The following is a 20,612-nucleotide window of genomic DNA, read 5'->3' on the forward strand; positions in this document are numbered from 1 at the left end:
TTTTTATGTTTCGGTGCCAAAGATGGTTTTTCGGCACCGTGGTGTGGCTGACTCGATCACGAGCTGCCTGAAGGCTTTGTGGGCTTCGGAGCCGGGCCCGGAGGCGGGGCTTCTTAAGACTTGTCTCGGTGTCGACACAGACCCGAAGGTGAAGGTGTTACCGGAGCCTTTTGTGTTTTTAGGGTCGGGGCGTCAACGTCAGTACTCACGCTCCGTTGCCCTGGGGTAATCGTCTGGTCTTCTGAGTCTGAATCGTCGGCTTCGGAGACGCTGGCCTGTTCATCTCCTGTCTCTGGTTCCGGATCTTCAGTGCCTGCCTCGATAATGTCTTCTGGCGCCGAAACTGTTAATCTGGAAATTTCGTAACGTCGAGTGTCTACTCTCGTTGTTCTGGCGAGAGACAAAGGTTGCAGACCTCGTGGAGATCTGTGTGTGGGAATTTAGCCCCACACTTGCATTTTTTAAATGGAGTCCTTTCCATATGCTGGTTGATGGCGCCGATCGGCCCAACGGACCACGTTGACGACTGGACTTGAAAAGTTCTTTGGAACTGGATACCCGCTGAGAGAAATCACGATCGAAACAATACCGTCGATCGGTGAGAGTTTTGTGCATCGAAGGGGAATCGAAACAACGTCGACCCGGAGCGCAGCAAATTACATCCGAACTCGATAGTGGAAAAAACATCTAAGGATGGAGTTGATGCCCATGCGCGCTACTAACCAGAGGAGGAGTCCCCTATCTCGTGACTACAAAGACTTCTACAATAACAAAGTGCAAACATCCGAACCCAACACCAGATAGCGATCTATGCCTAAGTATGCGATCTACAGCTCATATGCCTTGAACAGAAGACATCCCTGCAGAGAAGACTGAAGAGGAAGACTGCCTTGGGCCCGGCCCTACTGGTCTGTCTCCAACTTCTGCAAACCTGAACGTGTCTTGTAGCCAGCGACCTCTGAAAACCCTGGAAGGACAGCTGCCTTTGAAAAAGTCTCCAATCTTCTGAGGACAGCTGCCCTATACAGAGGAAAGGTACTACACGGGCTCCGGATCCAGCAGATCCGCAACTGCTGCCCACTCTGTACCCAACACCCACAGCCAGAGTCTGAATGCCCCACCTGCCCAGTGAAGTCTCCCCAACTATCCTGAACTCGAATCCAGCGTAGGCTGACAGCTCCTCACCTCAACGATGACACCTGCAGCCTGAATCCAGAGGCTTCCCCTGACTGCAACCGGCTCTGGATAAAAAGATTCTGACTAAAGGCACCCCTGCACCTGAAGATTTGGGCCTTGGTGAGCTGAACAGAAGGTGCCCCTGCGCTATCCCTACAACTCTAATGACTTCTGCTGTCATTGGTCTCCCTATTACAACCTCCAGTGCAACGCCTGCAGCCTGTTTGTCAAAAGAAGAAACTCCACTGAAAAGCATTGAGCACCCAACGCGGAATTTGCACCTGCACTCGTCCTTTGGTGGTGTATGTTTGGAGCTGATTTGTGGGCCCCCCTATTCTTGCGCTAACCCCCAAAGGTTGGCCCTCTGCAACTGATCCACTTACCATCAAGCACTATGGCTCCGGGCACTCCCAGTCTCCATTGAAAAGCATTGGGTTGAACTCAGACTTTGACCTCTGCACCCGGCTGCTCCTGTACCACTGGTGAAGCAGTTTTGGTACTCCCCTGACCCTTACGCCTTGCTGACCTTTGGGCCCAAAGACTGGATTTTTAAGTGTGGGTTTTACCTGTTAAACCGCATTATTGTGTTCCTCATAGGATAACATTAAACTGCTTCAAAAATATTCTAAGTGTCAAATTTTGAAAGTGAAAAGTATTTATTTAAAAACATACTTGCCTTATTGCCAGGATATTAGTCTTAAAAAAAATAAAAGCAAAGCTTATTTTTATAAAATTGGTGCGGATTCCCTTTTTGAGTCGTGTGTCCATTATTGGTCAATGTTGTGCAACACTCCTCTGTGTTAGGCCTAAGGCTGCTCGACCCCACTACCACTAATAGAGCACTTGGGTTTTACATTGAGGCCTGTACACTTTTGGGAAACCCCTGGACTCTGTGCACAATATAACCACCTAGTGAGCATACCATATACAGAGCCCGCTTCCAACATTATTGAACTTAATGCATCTGCATACGTCTAAAGGCGGCAATAATCTTTCTGCTGACGTTGTTAGATTCAGAAAGAATGAACATAGTATGACAGATCTGAATTTAGGGTTGGTTCACAAGATGACTCTGCCCCTTGTGAATAGGAGAAAGGGGTCTTTGACAGTGAATGTTTGCATTGCATTATCATTTATTGTCTCTCCTACAAATTCCAGAACGTAGGGGGACATCTAACTTGCATGCACTTGAACAGGCGAAAATGTGACTGGCGTGGAAAAAACTGTTGAAGGTGTAATCTAGGACGATAGCCTAGTTGATGTTGGCGCTGCGAGCAAGGGCATTTGTCGATTATGATCTCGACATAGGCAGTGCTGTCATAGTCTATGGAGGTCGGGTTGTCAAGGGTAGTCTCGAACTAGAGAATGTCGCTGTCGGCGATGGTGGTTGGCCGTTGATGTTATCAACACGGATATGGCCGTTAACTGCATCTTCACGGACGCCCACAAGTCCTGTACATTGGTGACTATGGAAGCATTGTCAACAATGGTGGAGTTTTCTTTGACAAGGATGAAGTCGTTGGCGGCCTCAGGACATCTAGAGATGATTATCATGCAAGTTTTTGCACAGGGTGGTACCAATTATGTCTGGAGAGTTTTTTTTTTAGGAAATTCCAATCTTGTGTGGGGAGGTGACTGCAGGTACTTTAGTTTGCAAGACCAGCTCAGGGAAATCTTCAGGTTTCCTTTTTTGCACCGCCTTAATGAAAGTGCTTGAAGGAGCACTTTTCACTAACTCATTACCAGAAGAGGGTCAGCCCCTTAGAAGGAGGGTATTCTTTATTAGTCAGCCTCCTCTCCCTGTCCTTTAGGTTTTTGAAGGAAATATTTGACAAATATCACTGTTTGAACGTTTGAGCACTGGATAAAAGCAATAAAAAACAGTGCTCATGTGGGCCATCAGTGTACATTTTGTTCTGATCCCAGATAGAATGGTTTGAAAAGAGAAATTTTAGTCTGCAGGAAGCTGGATTTCTGTTGCAGTAACCCCCCCACTGTTTGTCAGATTTCTGATGCACTTTGACTTGATGTGCCTGGGTCCCTGCCAATGAGGTTCCCAGGGCCTGTGTTCTTTCCCAAAACTGTACCTTTGTGACCCCAATTGGCACCTCTCTGGTAACATGTAAGCCCCTGGTAAAAGGTACAATGGGCACCAAGGGCACTGTGACCAGGGAATGCTTCTAAGGGCTGCAACATATATTGTACCACTCCTAGAGCTCCTGTACCTCACATTGCCATTGCATGCAACCCACTTCCTATGGAATAGGTAAGACACCCCAATAGCTGGGTGCACTATACCACTGGTGGGTGTACAGTTGCATGAGCACAGTACCCCTACAGTGTCCAAGTCCATTCTTAGGCAATGTAAGTGCAGTAAGCCATAAAGAGTATACGGTCTGGGAGTCTGTCATTAGGAACTCCACAGCACCATAATGGCTGGATTGAATTCTGGGAAGTTTGGTATCAAACTTCTCAGCATAATAAACCCACATTGGTTACAGTGTGGGATTTATTATACCATGCACTAAAAGGGCATCTTAGCGATGCCCCCTGAAAAACGACTAGCCTCTGGTGGGTTGCCCTGACAGGTAAACACCAGCCTCCCACAGCGAGACATTTTTCTGGACTGCTGGGGTGGGAGCCATCGCTCCCTAAGCCCAGAAAGGAAGCCTTTCATGCGCAGAGGTGGTCACACCTCCCCCTGGTCAGGAAAACCAGGAGAGCTTCAAAGGCCGTGTCGCCTTTAAAACGAGACCCCAAGCCTTCCCTTCTACCAGGAGCAGGCCCCCTTCCAGTCTCCCCTCTTTTTCGGTGGGAAGACAGGCGGGAAAAATTAGAACAGCCCAGAAGGTGTGCTTCCCTCTACCAACCCTACCCCTCAAGTGTGGGAGGCAAGGTGAAGCCCACTCTTCAGTGCCCGCCATCTTGCAGATGGCAGGCACTCTCCAATCAGTGTGACGGATTGTGCTGCTTCCCCAAGTGGGGTGAGCACATCAAGGTTGTAGTCACCCTAAGGTCAGGAGCCTATTGGCTACTGACTCCGAGACCCCTAAAATGCCCCATAAATACAGTACTTAGGGGGCAGCTCTGAACCAAGAAGCAGATTCCCACCACCTATGAAGAAAGACAAAAGAAGACCGTGTAGCAGAGGAGACTGCAGAGAAAAAGTGGCTTGGCCCCAGCCTTACTGGCTCGTTTGCATTTTCCACAGATCGTGCCCCAAAAGTCGCCTTGCCCTTCAGCCAGTGACCTCCAGAACCCCTGGGAGGACTGACTGCATTCCACAAAGACCAGATCTCCTTTAAACAGCAGCTCTGTTAAAAAGAATCTCCAAAGCAAGACTCAAAAACCCATTGCCTGGAGCCACCACTGCACCAGTCGCCTACCGCCTGAGTTTGAGTGGCTCACCGGTCCCAGCAAAGTGCCTCAGCGCTCCAGAGTCTGAGTCCACCGTGGGTTGACCCTTCCATGACTTCCAGACATCGCCTGCAGCCTCTGCACGTAGACTCCCTCAACTGCGAGTGAACCAGTAAGCTGAAATCAGACCTCAAAAGGCACCCCTGCATCCGGCCATCCTGCACCCTGGAGAAGACGACCTGAGGTGCACCTACTTCCAGAGCCCTCCAACTTACTTGCCCAGCTGTTGGTTCCTCCCGGAAGTCTTCCTGGACCGAGTCTGCAGCCAAAACACAATACGTCTACCCCCATTAAAAACAGGGCACCTGAAGCCAAAACAGCACCCTGCACCCGGCTGCCCCTGTACCGCTGTGGGTGCACTTTGTGTGCTAACTTGAACCCCCCCTTTACCCTGAGCTTAAGTCCAGGAACTTTTCTCCCTCAACCTTGTGGCCTGCTCGTTAGCCGCCACCAACCAGAGGTCCCCTATCCCCAATTGGATAACATTGGGCCTCAGCACTCTGCACCTGGCCGCCCTAGTGCCGATAAGGGTGCTTTGAAAGTGCATCCTTGACCCTGAGGGAACCCTTGTTTTAACCTCAGAAATTTGCCCCTCAAGACAGTTTACTTACCTGCAAAACGATAACCCAATTTTCCTCCATAGGATTGCTTTGACTGTTTTCCTCTAAAAAAAACTTCTAAGCGGGGTGGGTGTTTTGTATGGGAACCTAAGCAACTGTGTCTTAAGAAAAACAGCTTTACGTACCTTTTATCTAGGAAATGTCCCAGTGTGATATCTAGGCATTTGACACGGAGTAAGAAAAGTAATCAAAAAAATAATCATACAGTACCTGCAAAGTAACTGAAAAGTAATCATCTTGTTTCTAAATAATTGACCTACTTGTATACAAAATAAGTACATACAACTGCATTAAACTGTATTGTTTTTGCAAAGTTTTATTTCACTTACCTGCACCAGGCCTGGCTTGGTTCTAGAAATAAAGTACAACTAAATAATATTTTTTTTTACAAACAAATTGGTCTGAGTTAAGTCTTTGAGAGTGTGATATCATTTCTTGCCAGAGTGTGTACAATAAATGCTTAACACCATCCTCTGATAAAGCCTTTCTGATCGCCCACACTACCATAAATAGAGAGTAAGGTATTATCTACTTTAGCCTATACCTACCTTTGGGGATCCACTGGACTCTGTGAACACTATACCTTACTTTGGTATAATATATACAGAGCCAGCTTCCTACACTCGGGTGTCAGTTTAAGTGCTGGAGTCACTCGCGGTTGGGGAGGGCCTGCAGAAAGAGGCTGCAGGTGGCGACAGAGTAATGAGGCATGGGTGCAGAGGCACTTTGAGGTGTTGGGTGGCGGGGATCGGGGACTCACTCTGCCTTTGATTTTGCAGAAGGGGAGCCAAACAGAACAACTGGGCTGCTCTTGATGTGGGTCTCACTGCCCCTGAAGTCCCTCAACATGCAGGTCGGTTTTCCTCGGCAACGGTGTCCTTACTGGACACAACAAGCCGCGGTTGCTGCAAGGGGTCTGGTACACCCAGGTATTGGCACTGCGCAGCTCCGGTTGGTCCTGGCGTCCCCACACTTAGAGAGGACGGTTCTGACATGTAGGAGCACGGGGGCCTCTTCCTGGGCGGCAGCAGCGTCAGTGCTGGTGAGCAGCAGTATAGTGAACTGGACCTTGCTTCTTTTGGTGTCTGCGGCTGCAGGTGAGTAGCTCCCCTACTCTAAGCTAGTTCTCTGGCTATTTACGAAGCACAGGCTGTCCTCCAGGTTTCTTAGAGTTTGCACAGCAGCAGGACAAATTGGTTTCTCCACGAGGGTTGGGTGCAGCAGGCAGGCGGGCACGGTTGACTCCTCTGTTCTCGGATCAGCAAACTTCTCAGTCCACTTCTTCTTTTGGTCTGTCGAATCTGAAGTCCTGGCCAATGGGCTACCTACCTTTAGGGTGAAAACACCCCCTATATGACCACTGGGAAGTGAGCACAGCCCTGACCCAGAGGACCTAATTCCACCAAATACCAAGATGGTGGAATTTTCCAAGTCGTGTTCACTTCAGGCAGCCCACCTTAGGAGTGGAGCTAGCCTGAGGGCGAACACGCCTCCTCACCAGCTAATTTTCCCACCTATCCTGGTGCCAAATGGGCCCTGGGCAGAGGGTGGCATTTCCCCTGTCCGAGTTGCATATCACAGGTGATGGAGGCCTTTGAAGCCTTCTACTTTGATATGCAGATTACCACTAATCATGCTTGGTGGAAGTGACAAAACCTCCTGCCAGGCCAAACTTTGTTTACAACCTCAGAGAACAGGGGGCTGTCAACTCAAGGGGGTCAGAAACACATCTGTAGTTGCAGGCTGGACCCTCTGGGTGCAGGTATCAATAAATCCATCACTGGAATCAGTTTATTAATACGAGTTGTACCATACCATAGGTTCCAGTGAAACCGTTATGTAGTTGGGAAACTTGTTTTGACTAGCGCCCCGTACATACCTTAAGATGGCTTCCCTGTTCATTTGTACTGTCAGTAATTGAACTGGCCAGCACAGGAGCATATCTGTTCATGTAGATATGCCCTCACATGCAGGGCTGTAAGGCAAGCTGTACGGGTGATTTACAAATATTACATGCAGTGTTAGGGGACATGGCACACAGGGTATGCGCCATTTTGTGTTTTCACTTGTTAGAGCACCCTGTCACACAGCCTGCAGTGGCATTCTGCCTGAGTTAGGAGCTGGGTCCCTTAGAGTAGACTATATATGCTGCAGCTCTTAGGGACCCTCTTTAGTACCTATGCCTTAGGTAACAGGGGTACCACTTACTAGGGACCTACAAAGGTGCTAAAGACCTGGTCAATTGGGGATCAATTGACCAGTGAACTTATTTTCGGGAAAGAACCCTGACACTGGGAACCTTGTTACCAGGAACCCAGTTCACTTCAGTCAAAGTTACATCAAATACCAGGCAAAAAGTGAGGGGACTACTGCAACAAAACCCCAGTTTCCTACAGCACTTTGGACCTTGGCCCCCTACAACCATAAGTCCAAAAGGAGACCTCAAGAAACCGACTGTAAATAATTGTATGCAACATATGCCTTTTTCCCATAGGAAGGCATTGCTGTGTAAAGACGCATTTAAGTGAACTGTTTACTTACTGTAAAATTCAATATTTAAAAAAAGTACTTACTTGATAACTAAGCTTTTGGTATCAAAATTTATATAAAAATATGACTTATTTTTCTAAATTGGTTTCGTATTTCTTCTTGAGCGTGTGACTTATTTATTGCCTCTGGGAGTACAACAAATGCTTAGCAATACCCTCTGATAAGTCTAAACTGCTCACCCACACTACCACAAGTGACCATTAGTGTTATCATTTTTACCTCTGTAAACGAATAAGGGTTGCCTGGACTCTTTACACAGCGCACCTCAGTTTGGTCCACTATATAAAGAGCCAGTTTCCTACATCGATGATCTTCTGAAGCGAGATATGGCAGCGAAGTGTACCTTAATGTAACAAGTAAGGAAGAATTTATTCCGGTGTAGATGACATAGGGTGCCCGTCTGACCGTTGGCACCAGATACATTAACGTTTTTATTTAAGACAATAAGCCTTGTTCATACTATCTGCTCTAGCTCTGGCTAGAATATCTCGGCATTCTTCTGGGATGTTCAGATGTGCAAACTCTTTTAAGTGTAAGGTTTTTAGGTCTGGATGAAGTACTTGGTCTTGGTTTATCGTCAGCAGAGAAAAAAGTGGTTGCAATTGGATGTGCCGTCTTCTCTGATAGGAGAAGTAGCTCTGTGAACCAATGTTGCCTTGGCCATCTCGGAGCTATGAGCATCATCCTGCAGGGCTCCGCCTTCTTCTTTCTGAGAATCCTTGCGAGGAGAAGGGTCGGAGGAAAAGCATAGGTAAAGAGTCCTGATAATGCGAGGGAAAACACATAACCTCACAACTCTGGTTGTGGATGCCAGCTTGCACAGAATTGACATTTATAATTTTGAGAGGTTGCAAACAGTTCTTCATTTGGTGAGCCCCATTGATGGAAAATTTCCTCTAGGACTTCTTTATTGATCTCCCATTAATGGCAGGTGTTTTTCATTTTGCTTCGCAAGTCAGTTATGACATTTTGCTTTTCAGGCACATGTTCTACTTTTCAGGTTTATCTGGTGACCGGATGACCACTCCCATTTCCTCTGCGCCTCTTGGGAGAGGGCTTGGGATCTTGTACCACCTTGCTAGTTGATAATAATGCATGGTTGTGGTGTTGTCTGTGCGGATGAGCACTACAGACCTTTACATTCTCTGAAAGAAAGCTTGTAAGAGTAGGTGTACTGCCTTGAGTTCTAGAACGTTGATATGTAGAAGTAATAGAGATGAATCCCATTTGCCACTGACTTGCAAATCTTGGAGATGAGCTCCCAACTCTCGCAGGAAGCGTCTTTTGCTATTACCAAGCGGGAAACTTGGGGTATGAACATAAGGCATGTAGGGAGATTCACCTCTCTAATCCACCAAGAGTGCAGTACGCATTCACGGAGTGACAAACTATATCATCAAAAGACACTTGCGTTTGGATCCGCTGTTTGTTCAGTTCTTGCAATTGCTGCATCCGGAGGCAGCGGAACGTTACCAAAGGAATGCATGAGGACATCATTCGTAGCAAGGATTTGAACTGAAAGGGACTTTTTTCCTTGCATTAAATGGGCCAAGTCCACCAATCTTGTTCATCTTTCTGGAGTTGTATATCCCTTTCTCTGCACTATCCAATGTGGACCCCAGGAACATAATCCTTGTGGACAGCTTAAGGGCTGATTTTTATAGGTTCAATGTAAGGCCTGGTTTGTTGAAAAGGCGTAAGCATGCCTTAGTTGATCTCTGTGCAGATTGATGGAAAGGTGCCTTGACCAACCAGTCATTGTGAGATAGGAATACCTGGTGTTTTCCTTTGTTAGAAATGCTGGTACTGGTGCTAGGCACTTTGTGAAAATACAGGGTGCTGATTTCAGGCTGAATGGGAGCACTTTGAACCGATAAGGACTGCTGGCTACTGAGAACTTTAAAATGTTTTGATGGCCTGGATAGGGACAGAAAATAAAAATCTTGGACATCTATTGTAATATAATCTCCTTGGTTCAGAGGCTGTATGATATCTTGAATTGTGACCATGCCAAATGTCTTTCCTGGGATATTTGTTCAATTTTCTTGAATCTAGGAAAGGTCTCTATTACCCTGACTTATTCTTGACCAAGAAAAAATAGGAGTAGAAACCTTTTACCTTCTGGTTTCCAGGGACTCATTCTATGGCCCCTTTGATGAGTGAGCACGGTCTGGACTTCTATCCTGAGAAGATGAAGATGTTTTGGCAAAGACTACTGCAGTGGAGTCAGAGGTGGTTTTTGAATGAATTCTAGTGTGTGACCCAATGTCGTTCAATCCAATACCCATTTGTCGGTTATTTTCTTTCATTCAGGAAGGGGATTGGATATTTTGCCTCCAAGGCTTGCCGGAGGAGACGAAATTGTAGCCAGTGCCTGTAGTCCATCACTGTCACCATTTATTTATAAAGTTTTATATAGTGCGAAAAAAGATCCCGAAGGATATCAGAGCGCTTTACAATAGGCAGAAAGAAAGAACAAGGGGTAGTATGAACATCAATTGGGAAACAGCAGCAAAAAAAGGAAGATAATACAGTAAACAGGTGTCCGCATGTGAAAAAAACAGAGGAGATGATCCATTGTAGCTGGAGGTACCAAGGTGAAAAGAACAAAGTCAGACGAGTTGGATGTGCCTCCTCCCCTTATTTATTTATTTATTTTATTTATTCAAAGTTTTATATAGCGCGAACAAGATCCTTACAGATATAAGAGCGCTTCACAGAGACAGGGGTAGGGGCAGCAGGAATGAACAAGATAATGGGAGCAGTATAGTAATCACTAACATAATAGGATAACAGTAATGTACAGAAACATATCAATATACAATCAGGTAGACAAGTAATATAAGACGGCACAAGTCATTGATCCCACTACAGAAGGGTTCAGGTAAAACCTTGGATGTGTGGATGGCTTATACCAATTTCTTAGGATAGAGAAAGCACTGGGTGGGGGCATCGGGAGGGTGATTCAATAAACCAAAGTGTATCATATATTGGTCGGTAGTAAGAGAGTAGCGTAGTAGTGTCACCATCAAGTAGGAGTATAGTGCCAAAGAACAAGGTGATCAGTGATACAAAGCGATGCAGAGTCTCAGATCCAGTATCTATAAAGTTCAGGAGATCTTGGCCAGAAGGATTGTTTTCACCTCTTTCTTGAAGAGTGCAGTGGAGGAGATAAGCCTGGTTTCCGGAGGGAGCGCATTCCAGATCCTGGGTGCCATTCCTGAGAAGGAGCGCTTGTGTGTATTTTCTTTCCGGAATCTACGAGGTTTCAGGAGTAGATTTTTTGTACTTCTATTGGATCTCGACCCTCCTGATATAGACAACTTTTGAGCGAGGTAGTTGGGTGCATTGTGGTGCACGGCCGAGTGTGTCATAACTGCAATTTTTAGCTGTATTCTGGCTACAAAAGGCAGCCATTTTAGAGATTTTAAGTCTGGGGATATATGCAAATGTTTTCTTGAGCCAGTAATGAGTCTCGCGGCAGCGTTCAGGGAGGCTCTTAGGGGTGCTGTTGTGGATAGCGGGAGTCCGCTGAGGGCCACAATTCCGTAGTCTATGCGAGGGATGACTAAAGCTTGTACAGCAGTTTACGGTAAGAATTTACTCATTAGGGATCTTTTGGCTTCCAATTTGAACGCCGTCGTCGAGGAGAGGCTGCGTACTTCCTTTGACCTTGCATTGTGGACCCAGCTTTCATCCCTGGGTTTACCTTGTGTAGGTTGCGTGAGGAGGTTGTCACTGCTGGAATTGTGGGCAAAACTGTTATGACCCAGGTTGGTATGTTGGATACCTGTATGGTTGGTAACCTCCTCTATACGAAAATTGCCCCATTCCTCATACACCACGAAAAGGAATTTTTCATTAACTAAAGATCTTGCGGTATTTATATCAGACTTTATGGATTGGAAGGCCTCAATCTGGTTAGCGAAGAGGGATTCACTATTATATTGCAAGTCTAAAATTTTGCTTTGCACCTTTGGTCTAAAAAATTGGCTTTCAACCACACCTCCGTAAGACTGCCGCTCCTGCTAGCTGTCAAACCTGCGGGTGCAATGTCCATGGCTCAAGTCAATGAGTTCTGAGGAGGCAAGCGCTCCTAGCAGGATCTTTTTGACTTTTACTCTGACACCTGGCAGACGATGTATATATAGTGCCACATCTTTATTTATTTATAAAGTTTTACATAGCGCAAATAAGATCCAGAAGGATATCAGAGCACTTTACAATAGGCAGAAAGAAATAACAAGGGGGTAGTATAAACATCAATTGGGAAACAGCAGCAAAAAAAGGAAGATAATACAGTAAACAGGTGTCCGCATGTGAAAAAAAAACAGAGGAGATGATCCATTGTAGCTGGAGGTACCTAGGTGAAAAGAACGAAGTCAGACGAGTTGGATGTGCCTCCTCCCCTTACCGTAAGAATTTGCTCATTAGGAATCTTTTGGCTTCCAATTTGAACGCCGTCGTCGAGGAGAGGCTGCGTACTTCAGGTGGCAGAGAGTTCCTTATCTTTGGGGCAGCCCCGGAGAAGGCTCGGTGACAAGTTCTCTTTTTGTTAAGGACGAGAGGTTTCAAGAGGAATGTAGAGGCGCTTCTTGATGCCCTCTCACCACAAGCTAGTTCAAGTTTTTGCACCAGATACGTAGGAGTATTGAGGGGAAGGGCTTTGTGCACAAGGACTGCAATCTTAAGCTGAATTTGGGCTTCAAAGGGTAGCCAGTTGAGAGATTTAAGTACTGGGGATATATGCTGGTCTTCTTTTGGCGCCCGTAACCAATCTAGCAGCGGTGTTCAGTGATGCCCTGAGTGGGGCCAAGGCATATTTGGGTAGGCCACAGAGAGTAGCACTGCCATAGTCTAACCTTGGCAAAACAAGCCCTTGGACCACCTGCTTGAAATCACTTATAGGCAGGAAAGGTTTGATTTTCTGGGGGTTCTCAACAAGTGGTTTGCACCCTTACATACATTGCTGATATGAGACTTTATATTCAGGTGCTTGTCTAAGGTGACCCCGAGTGATTTGGCTGAGTCAATGAAGATCGGAGTGCAATTGAAAGCAGTGAGGTGAGACAGCCAGAGATGTAGCTTGGGGATGTGGTTCAGGGGGTTGGGGGGTGAATGAGCATGAACTCTGTTTTGGAGGCATTGAGTAAGAGATGGTTTCCGTTAACCAATTTTGCGTAGACGTGAGTATTGAGTTAAGTTAAGCTTTCCGGGGATTACATTTTCAGATAGAGTTGTGTGTGTCGTCGGCATACATGTGGAAGAGAATGTTCGTGGAGTTTAGTGCGTTAGCTAGAGGTTCCAAGAAGAGGATCGGTGAAAGGGCGGATCCTTGAGGGACCCCCATTCTGTTTTGTAGGATGAATAGGAGGATGTCATGATTAACTGTGTCGAAAGCTGAGGAAAGGTCAAGGAGGATCAGTAGGCAGGATTCATTTTTGTCTAGTATTTTCAAAATGTCATCCATAACGAGTGTGAGGGCCGATTCGGTGCTGTCGGTGCTGTGTCCCTTCCGAAAACCAGATTGATGCTGGTCAAGAAGTTGGTAAGTCTCTATGTGAACACAGAGTTGGGATTGCACACATTTTTCAAGAAGTTTTGCTAGAGTGGGGTTGTTGGAGATAGGACGGAAATTATTGAGATCAAATTTGTCAGCATTGTTTTTTTTTAGAAAGGGTGAGACCTGGGCAGCTTTTATGCAGTTGGGGATCGAGTCTTGATAAAGAAGCACTTACAATCCTGATCCAGGTGGGGATGAGAGCGCTCTTGATTTCCTTGAAGATGGCCGGAGGCAACGAGTCACTGAAGTGGTTAGACGGGTAAATAATGTGGAGAATCTTTTTATGTCACTTTCACTAAAAGGGGAAAAGGTGCCCCAAGATGCATTGTTCTTGGCTATGAGGAGGGTCGAGTTTCACTTTTCAGATACGTCCTGGGGTGAGGCAGCAATCGAGGAGGGCAATTGCGCATTCTTAGAGGCTAGGTCGATAGTGAGGAGTCGTGATTTCTCTGTGAAAAAGATGGCAAATTCCTGACAGGAGGGTGGGATGCCACAATGATCAGAAAGGATAAGACCGTTAGCCGATTGCTGTTTGACCAGTTCGAAGAGTTCCCTGGGACGGTTTGCTACTTGGTCTAGATGTAGTCTGAAAAAGTCAGACGTAGCTCTCTTGACTTGTTTATTGTAGAGGCTCCTGACCTCTCTCAAGAGTTTTAGTTGGTCCGAAGAGAGATTGGATCGCCATGAGCGTTCAACAGCTCTAAGGTTGCGACGTTCCGAGTTTAAGCTCTCATTGTACCCGGTTTAGATATTTTTGATGCGGTATTTTTAAGCTGGTGTGGCGCATCGTCATCCATGATGACAGCCATGGTCGAGTTGTAGGAGTCTGTGAGAGTTTGCACCTCGACCAAGTCGGCTTGGGAGGAGAGGACAGATATACATTGGGCAGCTAGCTTGTCAAGGTTTATTGATCTGAGATCCCTTTTCCATATCTTTGTTTTAAGAGGTTGAGCCTTCTTCAACACCACCTCCATGTTGATATAAAAGAGGATGCCGGGATGGTCCGACTAATCACAAAGGGGTGTAGATTCTAGGGTGATGGTCTGTTCTTTGGAGATGATGAGGTCTAGAGTTTCACCTTTAATCTAGAGTTTCACCTTTAATGTGGGTTGGTTGGTCACAGTGCTGAGTCAAAATCTTGATCATTTAGAAATGATTAAAGGCAGGATACCGCAGGGTCATTGGGGTTGGACCAATATAGGTTTAACTGTCGGTCTTATCTTCCAAGCATCGCCAATTAATTTTCTGAGTGGACCGTTAATGCCGACATTGAAGAGAAGCGATTTCCGATGCTGGCCAGAAGCTTTCCCTCCCTATCAGGTGGTGTGATATTGGAGCCAATTAATTTTTTGAAAGGCGCTGGGCCGCTTGAGTGACCATGTAGTCTAGTTTCGGGGGTCCAATCAATGTCGCCACATCTATTACCTAGATGTGGCGACATTGCAGCCACTATAGCTGGATTTTTCATTGTTTTGATACCTTCCCCAATATGTAATCAAGAATAGGGATAGCTTGGACAGTTTTACAAAAGGTTTCTTTAAAATAGTATAAGAAACAGTCAGATTGCTTTGTTGGCATTGGAAGGTCAAACCTTTTTGCTGTGTTCTCTAGGAGATTATGGAAACCTCCTATATCTTCCGGCGGGGAATCCGTAGGTGTTGGTATTGGGGATGACTGAGTCAGAATGAGATAATGATCCCACTCAGTGTGGATATCTCCAAGTTCCCCTTCTTTCCTGTCTTCATCAGATGACAATCTATGCTCCACTAGCATGGTTTTGGATTGTGGTGTATGCATTTAAGAGGCAGCTGTTGGGATTTTTTGTGGCATTTGCATAGTGGAAGGCTGCACCTATGGAGTCTGAGAGGGCATGGTAACCTGCCTAGGTGAGGCAGCTGTAGTTAGGAATCGCTTATGGTAATCAGCAAGCATCACTTGTAGGTCAGTCACACATGCCTTTGGGAGGCATATCACATCCTCCTGGTATCGTTGCTGTGGATGTGGCTGCAACTGATCTAAATAATGTAGGCTTGCTTGCTGAGGCGGGTAATGCTCCTGGCCCGAATACTCCTCTTACTCCTAGTCATCATCTTGGTGATACTTTACATGCAGCTCTAATGGACAATGTGCCACACCAAAAGAGCCATCATCATTAGTGTCATCCTCATCTAGCAGATGACTAGGTGGCAAGAATAATAATTTGTTTGGAGATGTATGCTCTCGCCTAAAAGATACTGTTTTTTTCCAGATCCCTTTTTTCTTCCCTTGTTTTGTTTCTCATCGACGAGGTCGCTGGTAGCAGTCTGACCGGCACTGTAGATGAAACTAGCATGACTGTCGACTGTTTCGTCAGCGACGTAGCCGGGACCAACTTAACCATCGACGGGATGGGCGCAGTCTACTGTATTGTTGATGTAGTTGTCGTCTGAACTGTCCATGATCACGGTTGTTACTGTCGTCATAGTCGATGCTGTTCCCATCAAAGTAGATTTCTTTGTCGATGGTGTGCAAGTCGGTGATTTCTTTGTCATTGGTGCAGCCAACAGTCTCTTGAACTTGTGAGAAACCGAAGGTGTAAAAGGTTCAGATTTTGATTTTCCTGATGAAATATGTAGCTTGTGACAATGGCTTTCAGAGGTTCTATGCTCCCTATAAGATCCATGGTGGGTCTTTGTTGAAGATGTTTTGGGAGGCTTGTGAGGTGACCAAACTTCTGACCTCTCCCTCTTTTGAACCCCTTTGGTAGATGAGGAAGAGTTCTCACTGTCTTCCGCTGAAACAGGATCTTCCCTGGCTTTAAGCTTTTGGAGCCACAACAATAACTTCCCCTTCCTGTCTTTTAGGGTTTTTGAAGAAAAAGTATGGCAGCTCTTACAATCCTTTACATTGTGAGATGGGCAGAGGCAGTATATGCAGTCGCTGTGTTGGTCCTTTAAATACAGCTTCTTCTTCCTAAAGATTCAACATGGTCTGTGAATACCTTTTTTTTTTAGCCAGTTCTGACCTCGTACAGTCCGATCTGAAGCAGATGATAACTGGTAACAGTAGATAGATCTATAAAATCTCTCTGAAGGTTTGATAGCAGGTTGAACTGAGCAGAGCTCAAGAGAGACTCCCTCACACGACGTGCGGTAGAAAATCAGAGACAGAGGCCTCTGAGGGGAGTGTTCTAGAGGGTGCTCCAACCTGATTGGTTGAAGTTTAGTCTCTTTTAAAAACTAGAGATATTTTACTAAAGCGAAGGCTTTATGGTCTTACCAAATTATGTTTAACATTACAGTGTGTTTCTAGTTTTACTGTGGAACTCCTACTACTATGACAGGGAATGATTCAAGAATGTGAATCTCTGAAAGATCAAATACCAGAGAACTATACAACTTTCCAGATTCACTTATGGACTTCACAGCTATTTCCTCTACAGACAGCATAGTAATTATAGTCTGTCAGTTAGACAGATGCAAATCTGTTTATTTTTTTTAACAGATTGGCTTGTTCTTTAAAGTTGGGGAGATGGTGCCCTTCAAACTTTTTGTGGATGTCATTTTTAGAAGTAATAATACAAGGTTTTTGAATAGCACCTTCCCATTAAAAAAACCAAATACAAGGTTACAATACTTGGCCCAGTGTTCCTTTATAAAATCCAACAGGTTGGAAAAAAGGACACAAGTATGGTGTTGATACTTTTGTTGGACAAAGTTATTAAGGCTTAAGCACAAAGTGCTCCAATATCAAAAAATGCTCAGCACTTGAAAAGCAGTTAATGGGTTAAAAGAGGCAAGCAATGCTGAAATTCTTCATTAGACTTTTAAAACACTATCAAGCAGCACTTTGATATTTAGAATTTGAGGTAATTAAGCCATTCTCAGCAGATTTGCAGAACCAGTAAATCAGCAATCACACCAGAGAGGGCTGGCACCAAGGAAGAGCAAATGAAAGGGGTGGGGGTTAGCGATGAATAGATAGCTTACCTCCACAAGAGTTTTTGGCTTGGTCATTATCTCATCTGCTACAGGCTCATCTTCTAGTTCACAAATATCGGTACCCTGTGTTGAAGATACAGTCATTATAAAAGGGACATTTACTAGTATACGATTGCTTCAATGTTCTAAATCAGAGTTAAAGTATTTCAGAGTATTGCTGAACAGTCAGGATGCTGGGATAATGGGTTGCAGTCATAATTATTACCTTTAAATGAGTTAACAGCGCCAGCAATTTAGAAGTCAGTCACACTAGTGAAGGTGAAAAGTATGTAAGCAGGATTTTCCAAACTTAATGAGCCAGGTAAAAGGTTCTTCTTTCCTTGATTTCTCCACATTAGTAGAGTTAGGTGAATACCAAAAGGCAATTGAAAGCACAGCTGAAGTCATGGTCCTGGGCTGGTTAGACGACATTTTGTAAGACAGTTATACATACATATATACATACATATAACATATATAAACACACACAGACTGAAAAAGCCAATGGCTACATAAACGTTATAGTTGGGCTCAGATTTCACTTGTAGAAAACCAGTGAAATTCTGCAGTTTGGTTACCTAAGCTAACTATAACGCATGCCCCCACAATGTACTGCTTAGGACCTCACATATTACATCACTCATGACATGATAAATGACAACACTGATGACATCCCTGATGTTATAAAGTCACTGTCCGTGTTTTTAAGAGTTTATGGGTGTTAAACATATATACTAACCTACTACAAAAGTTAAATTAGTATTCTAGGTGCACTACTACTGATTGATAGTATCTTAACATATATTATGTGAGTGGCTATGTGACTGTATGTAGCATTGTGTGTACGTAAGTGTGTGTGAGTTGCTGTATGGGTGTATAAGCGGGTGTGTGAGTAGCTGTGTAGGTGAGTGAGATGGCGTGTGAGTGGCTGAACTAGTGATTGAGTGGGTGGGTCTGTCACTGGCTGTATGGGTGAGTGAGTGGCTGTATGGGTGAGTGAGTGGCTCTATGGGTGGGTAACTGGGTGTGCACTGACTGCATGGGTGAGCGAGTGGGTGTCTGGATGGCTGTATGGATGAGTGATTGGATGTGTAAATAGCTGTATTGGTGAGTGAGAGGCAGTTTGAGTGGGTGTTTGGTTAAGTGAGGTGGTGAGTGGGTGTTTGGTTAAGTGAGTCGGTGTGTGGGTACATGTATTGGAGAGTGACTGTGTGAATGGGCGACTGACGTACGAGTGTGTTCCTGTATGGATGTGTGAATGGGTATGTGATTGTGTAGGTGTGTGAGTGCTTGTATGGGTGAGTTAGTGGCTGTGTTGAGAGGCTGTATAGGTGAGTGAGTGGGTGGGTGTGTAAGTGACTGTGTAGGTGAATAAGTGAGTACCTGTGTGGATGTGTCAGTGTGTGGCTCTGTGAGTAGCTGGATGGGTGGGTGAATGGTTGTGTGAGTGGATGTATGAGTGAGTGGGTGAATGAGTGACTATGGAGGAGTGAGACGGTTTGCGAGTACTGGTATGGATCTGTGATTGGGTATGTGAGTGGTTGTGGGCATACAAGAGGTTGGGTGTGTGAGTGGTTCTGAGGATGATGTCAACAGTGATGTCATTTGAGATATTGTCAGTGATTTCACTGACCATGTTATGTGTGAGTGGGGTCAGAAGCAATGCATTGCTGGGGTGTCAGTTATAGATAGCTCAGTTAACTAGAACTGTGGAATTTCACTGGTTTTGTATGAGTGAAATCTGAGCCTAACTATAACGTCCCTTTAACCCTTGTTTTTTTCAGTGAATTTGTAAGGTTTTTCAAATTCTATATCCTAACTATAAGGCCCCAGTCACCTTTGTTTGTTTGAGCAAATTTCTATATGTTTTTTTAAATTTTTTATATCTCTTTTTATTAAAGCAAGGCATCAATAAAATACAGCTGTGCATATGAGAGAAGAGAGTCGTTTACCAATGCAAAACATAGCGTGCAAAAATATTAGCGATGGGGGGGGAAAAGGAGAGTATGGTACAAATGACATAGATTCACGGGCCAAGATCATGGGGAAAGAGGAGCATCAGGTTCAACAATAGCAGGCAGTGTACAAATATCCCCTCTATATTGGTTCCAGGGCCCCCAAATACTGTTCCATCTGTGAGGGCGACCCCTAGCTAGGTAGACAGTTTTTTCACTGAACATACACCAATCCATACTTTCCTTCCATTCGGCCAACGTAGGCGGCCTAGCAGACCCCCACAGCTGTGCAATATTCCGTTTTGCAATCATGATTCCAAGAGTGACCCATAGAATTTGTGCAGCATTCAGGTCTGTAGGCTCGCAAATATTTAATAAACATCTCCTAGCTTCTGGCAGGAGCTGCACACCTGTTACTCCTTGTATAACGGCATGAACCCTTTTCCAGTAATCCACCATACATCGACATTACCACAGTATATGGGAAAGCGTTCCCACCTGACCACATCCACGTTTGCACAACCCATTGTCCGAGAACCCCATTATAATCAGACGAGGACCGGTAAGATAAACCCTGTGTAAAAATTTTTATTGGACAAGTCTCAATCTCGCTGGAATCGCGACTTCCTTAGGGGAAGAGACCGCAGATTGCCAGTCTTCATCATCTATTTCAATACCCTCCTGCGTCCACTTGTTCCGTAGTTCCACTAATAGATCAGTTCTGCAATTTATCAATTTTTTGTAAATGAGTGAGATGGTCCTCTCTGGTAGATGCCCATCTAGTATTCGGTCTTCTAATGGGGATGACTCTGGTATTATTTCCCCCTTGGGGGCTATCGATTTTAGAGCATGCCGCACCTGTGCATAACCAAAATATTCTTTGTCATTCAACTCATATTCAGTCTGTAGTTCCACAAACGACTTCATTTTCCCCTTCACCCAAACATCTCCCACAGTAGAAATCCCTATCAAATCCCATTTGTCGAAACCCTACGTGTTCCACAACCGGCCCTATCTATCCGAACCGAATAAAGGGGTAGCCATCGTCAAACGGTCCTTGCATCCCAATGAACAGGTAACATCATGCCATATACGACCTGCTACTTTAGTCGGGCCCGTTAAACTTTTCTTCACAGACCTAGCATACAGTGCTCTATTGTAATTACCACCAGGGAGCAGCCATCTATCCATTGCATATCCCGGATCCGCCGTGGACCCATAGGTTCCGTGGTTTATCGCTCCCAACTGAGACGCCCAATAATATCGTTTAATATCGGGGAGAGCCATTCCTCCATCGTACCACGGGAGCGTCAGCTTGGCAAGCGCTATTCGTGATCGACCCTCCCAAAGCAAATTACGCTCTAATCCCTCC

At 45.3% G+C, this 20,612-nt stretch overlaps 1 protein-coding gene across 2 annotated transcripts in view; it reads right to left on the minus strand.

Annotated features, from left to right (window-relative positions):
• Positions 1-20,612, minus strand: part of LOC144769368 (pre-mRNA-splicing factor SLU7-like) — a 344,142-nt gene that overhangs the window by 46,000 nt on the left and 277,530 nt on the right. For both annotated transcript variants that reach the window (XM_078653421.1, XM_078653420.1), the window contains exon 14: positions 17,295-17,369. In XM_078653421.1, the coding sequence (XP_078509547.1) occupies positions 17,295-17,369 (75 nt within the window). The remainder of the gene's footprint in view (positions 1-17,294; positions 17,370-20,612) is intronic.

Source organism: Lissotriton helveticus, chromosome 7, assembly GCF_964261635.1.
Source record: "Lissotriton helveticus chromosome 7, aLisHel1.1, whole genome shotgun sequence".
In the NCBI taxonomy this organism is placed as follows: Eukaryota; Metazoa; Chordata; class Amphibia; order Caudata; family Salamandridae; genus Lissotriton; species Lissotriton helveticus.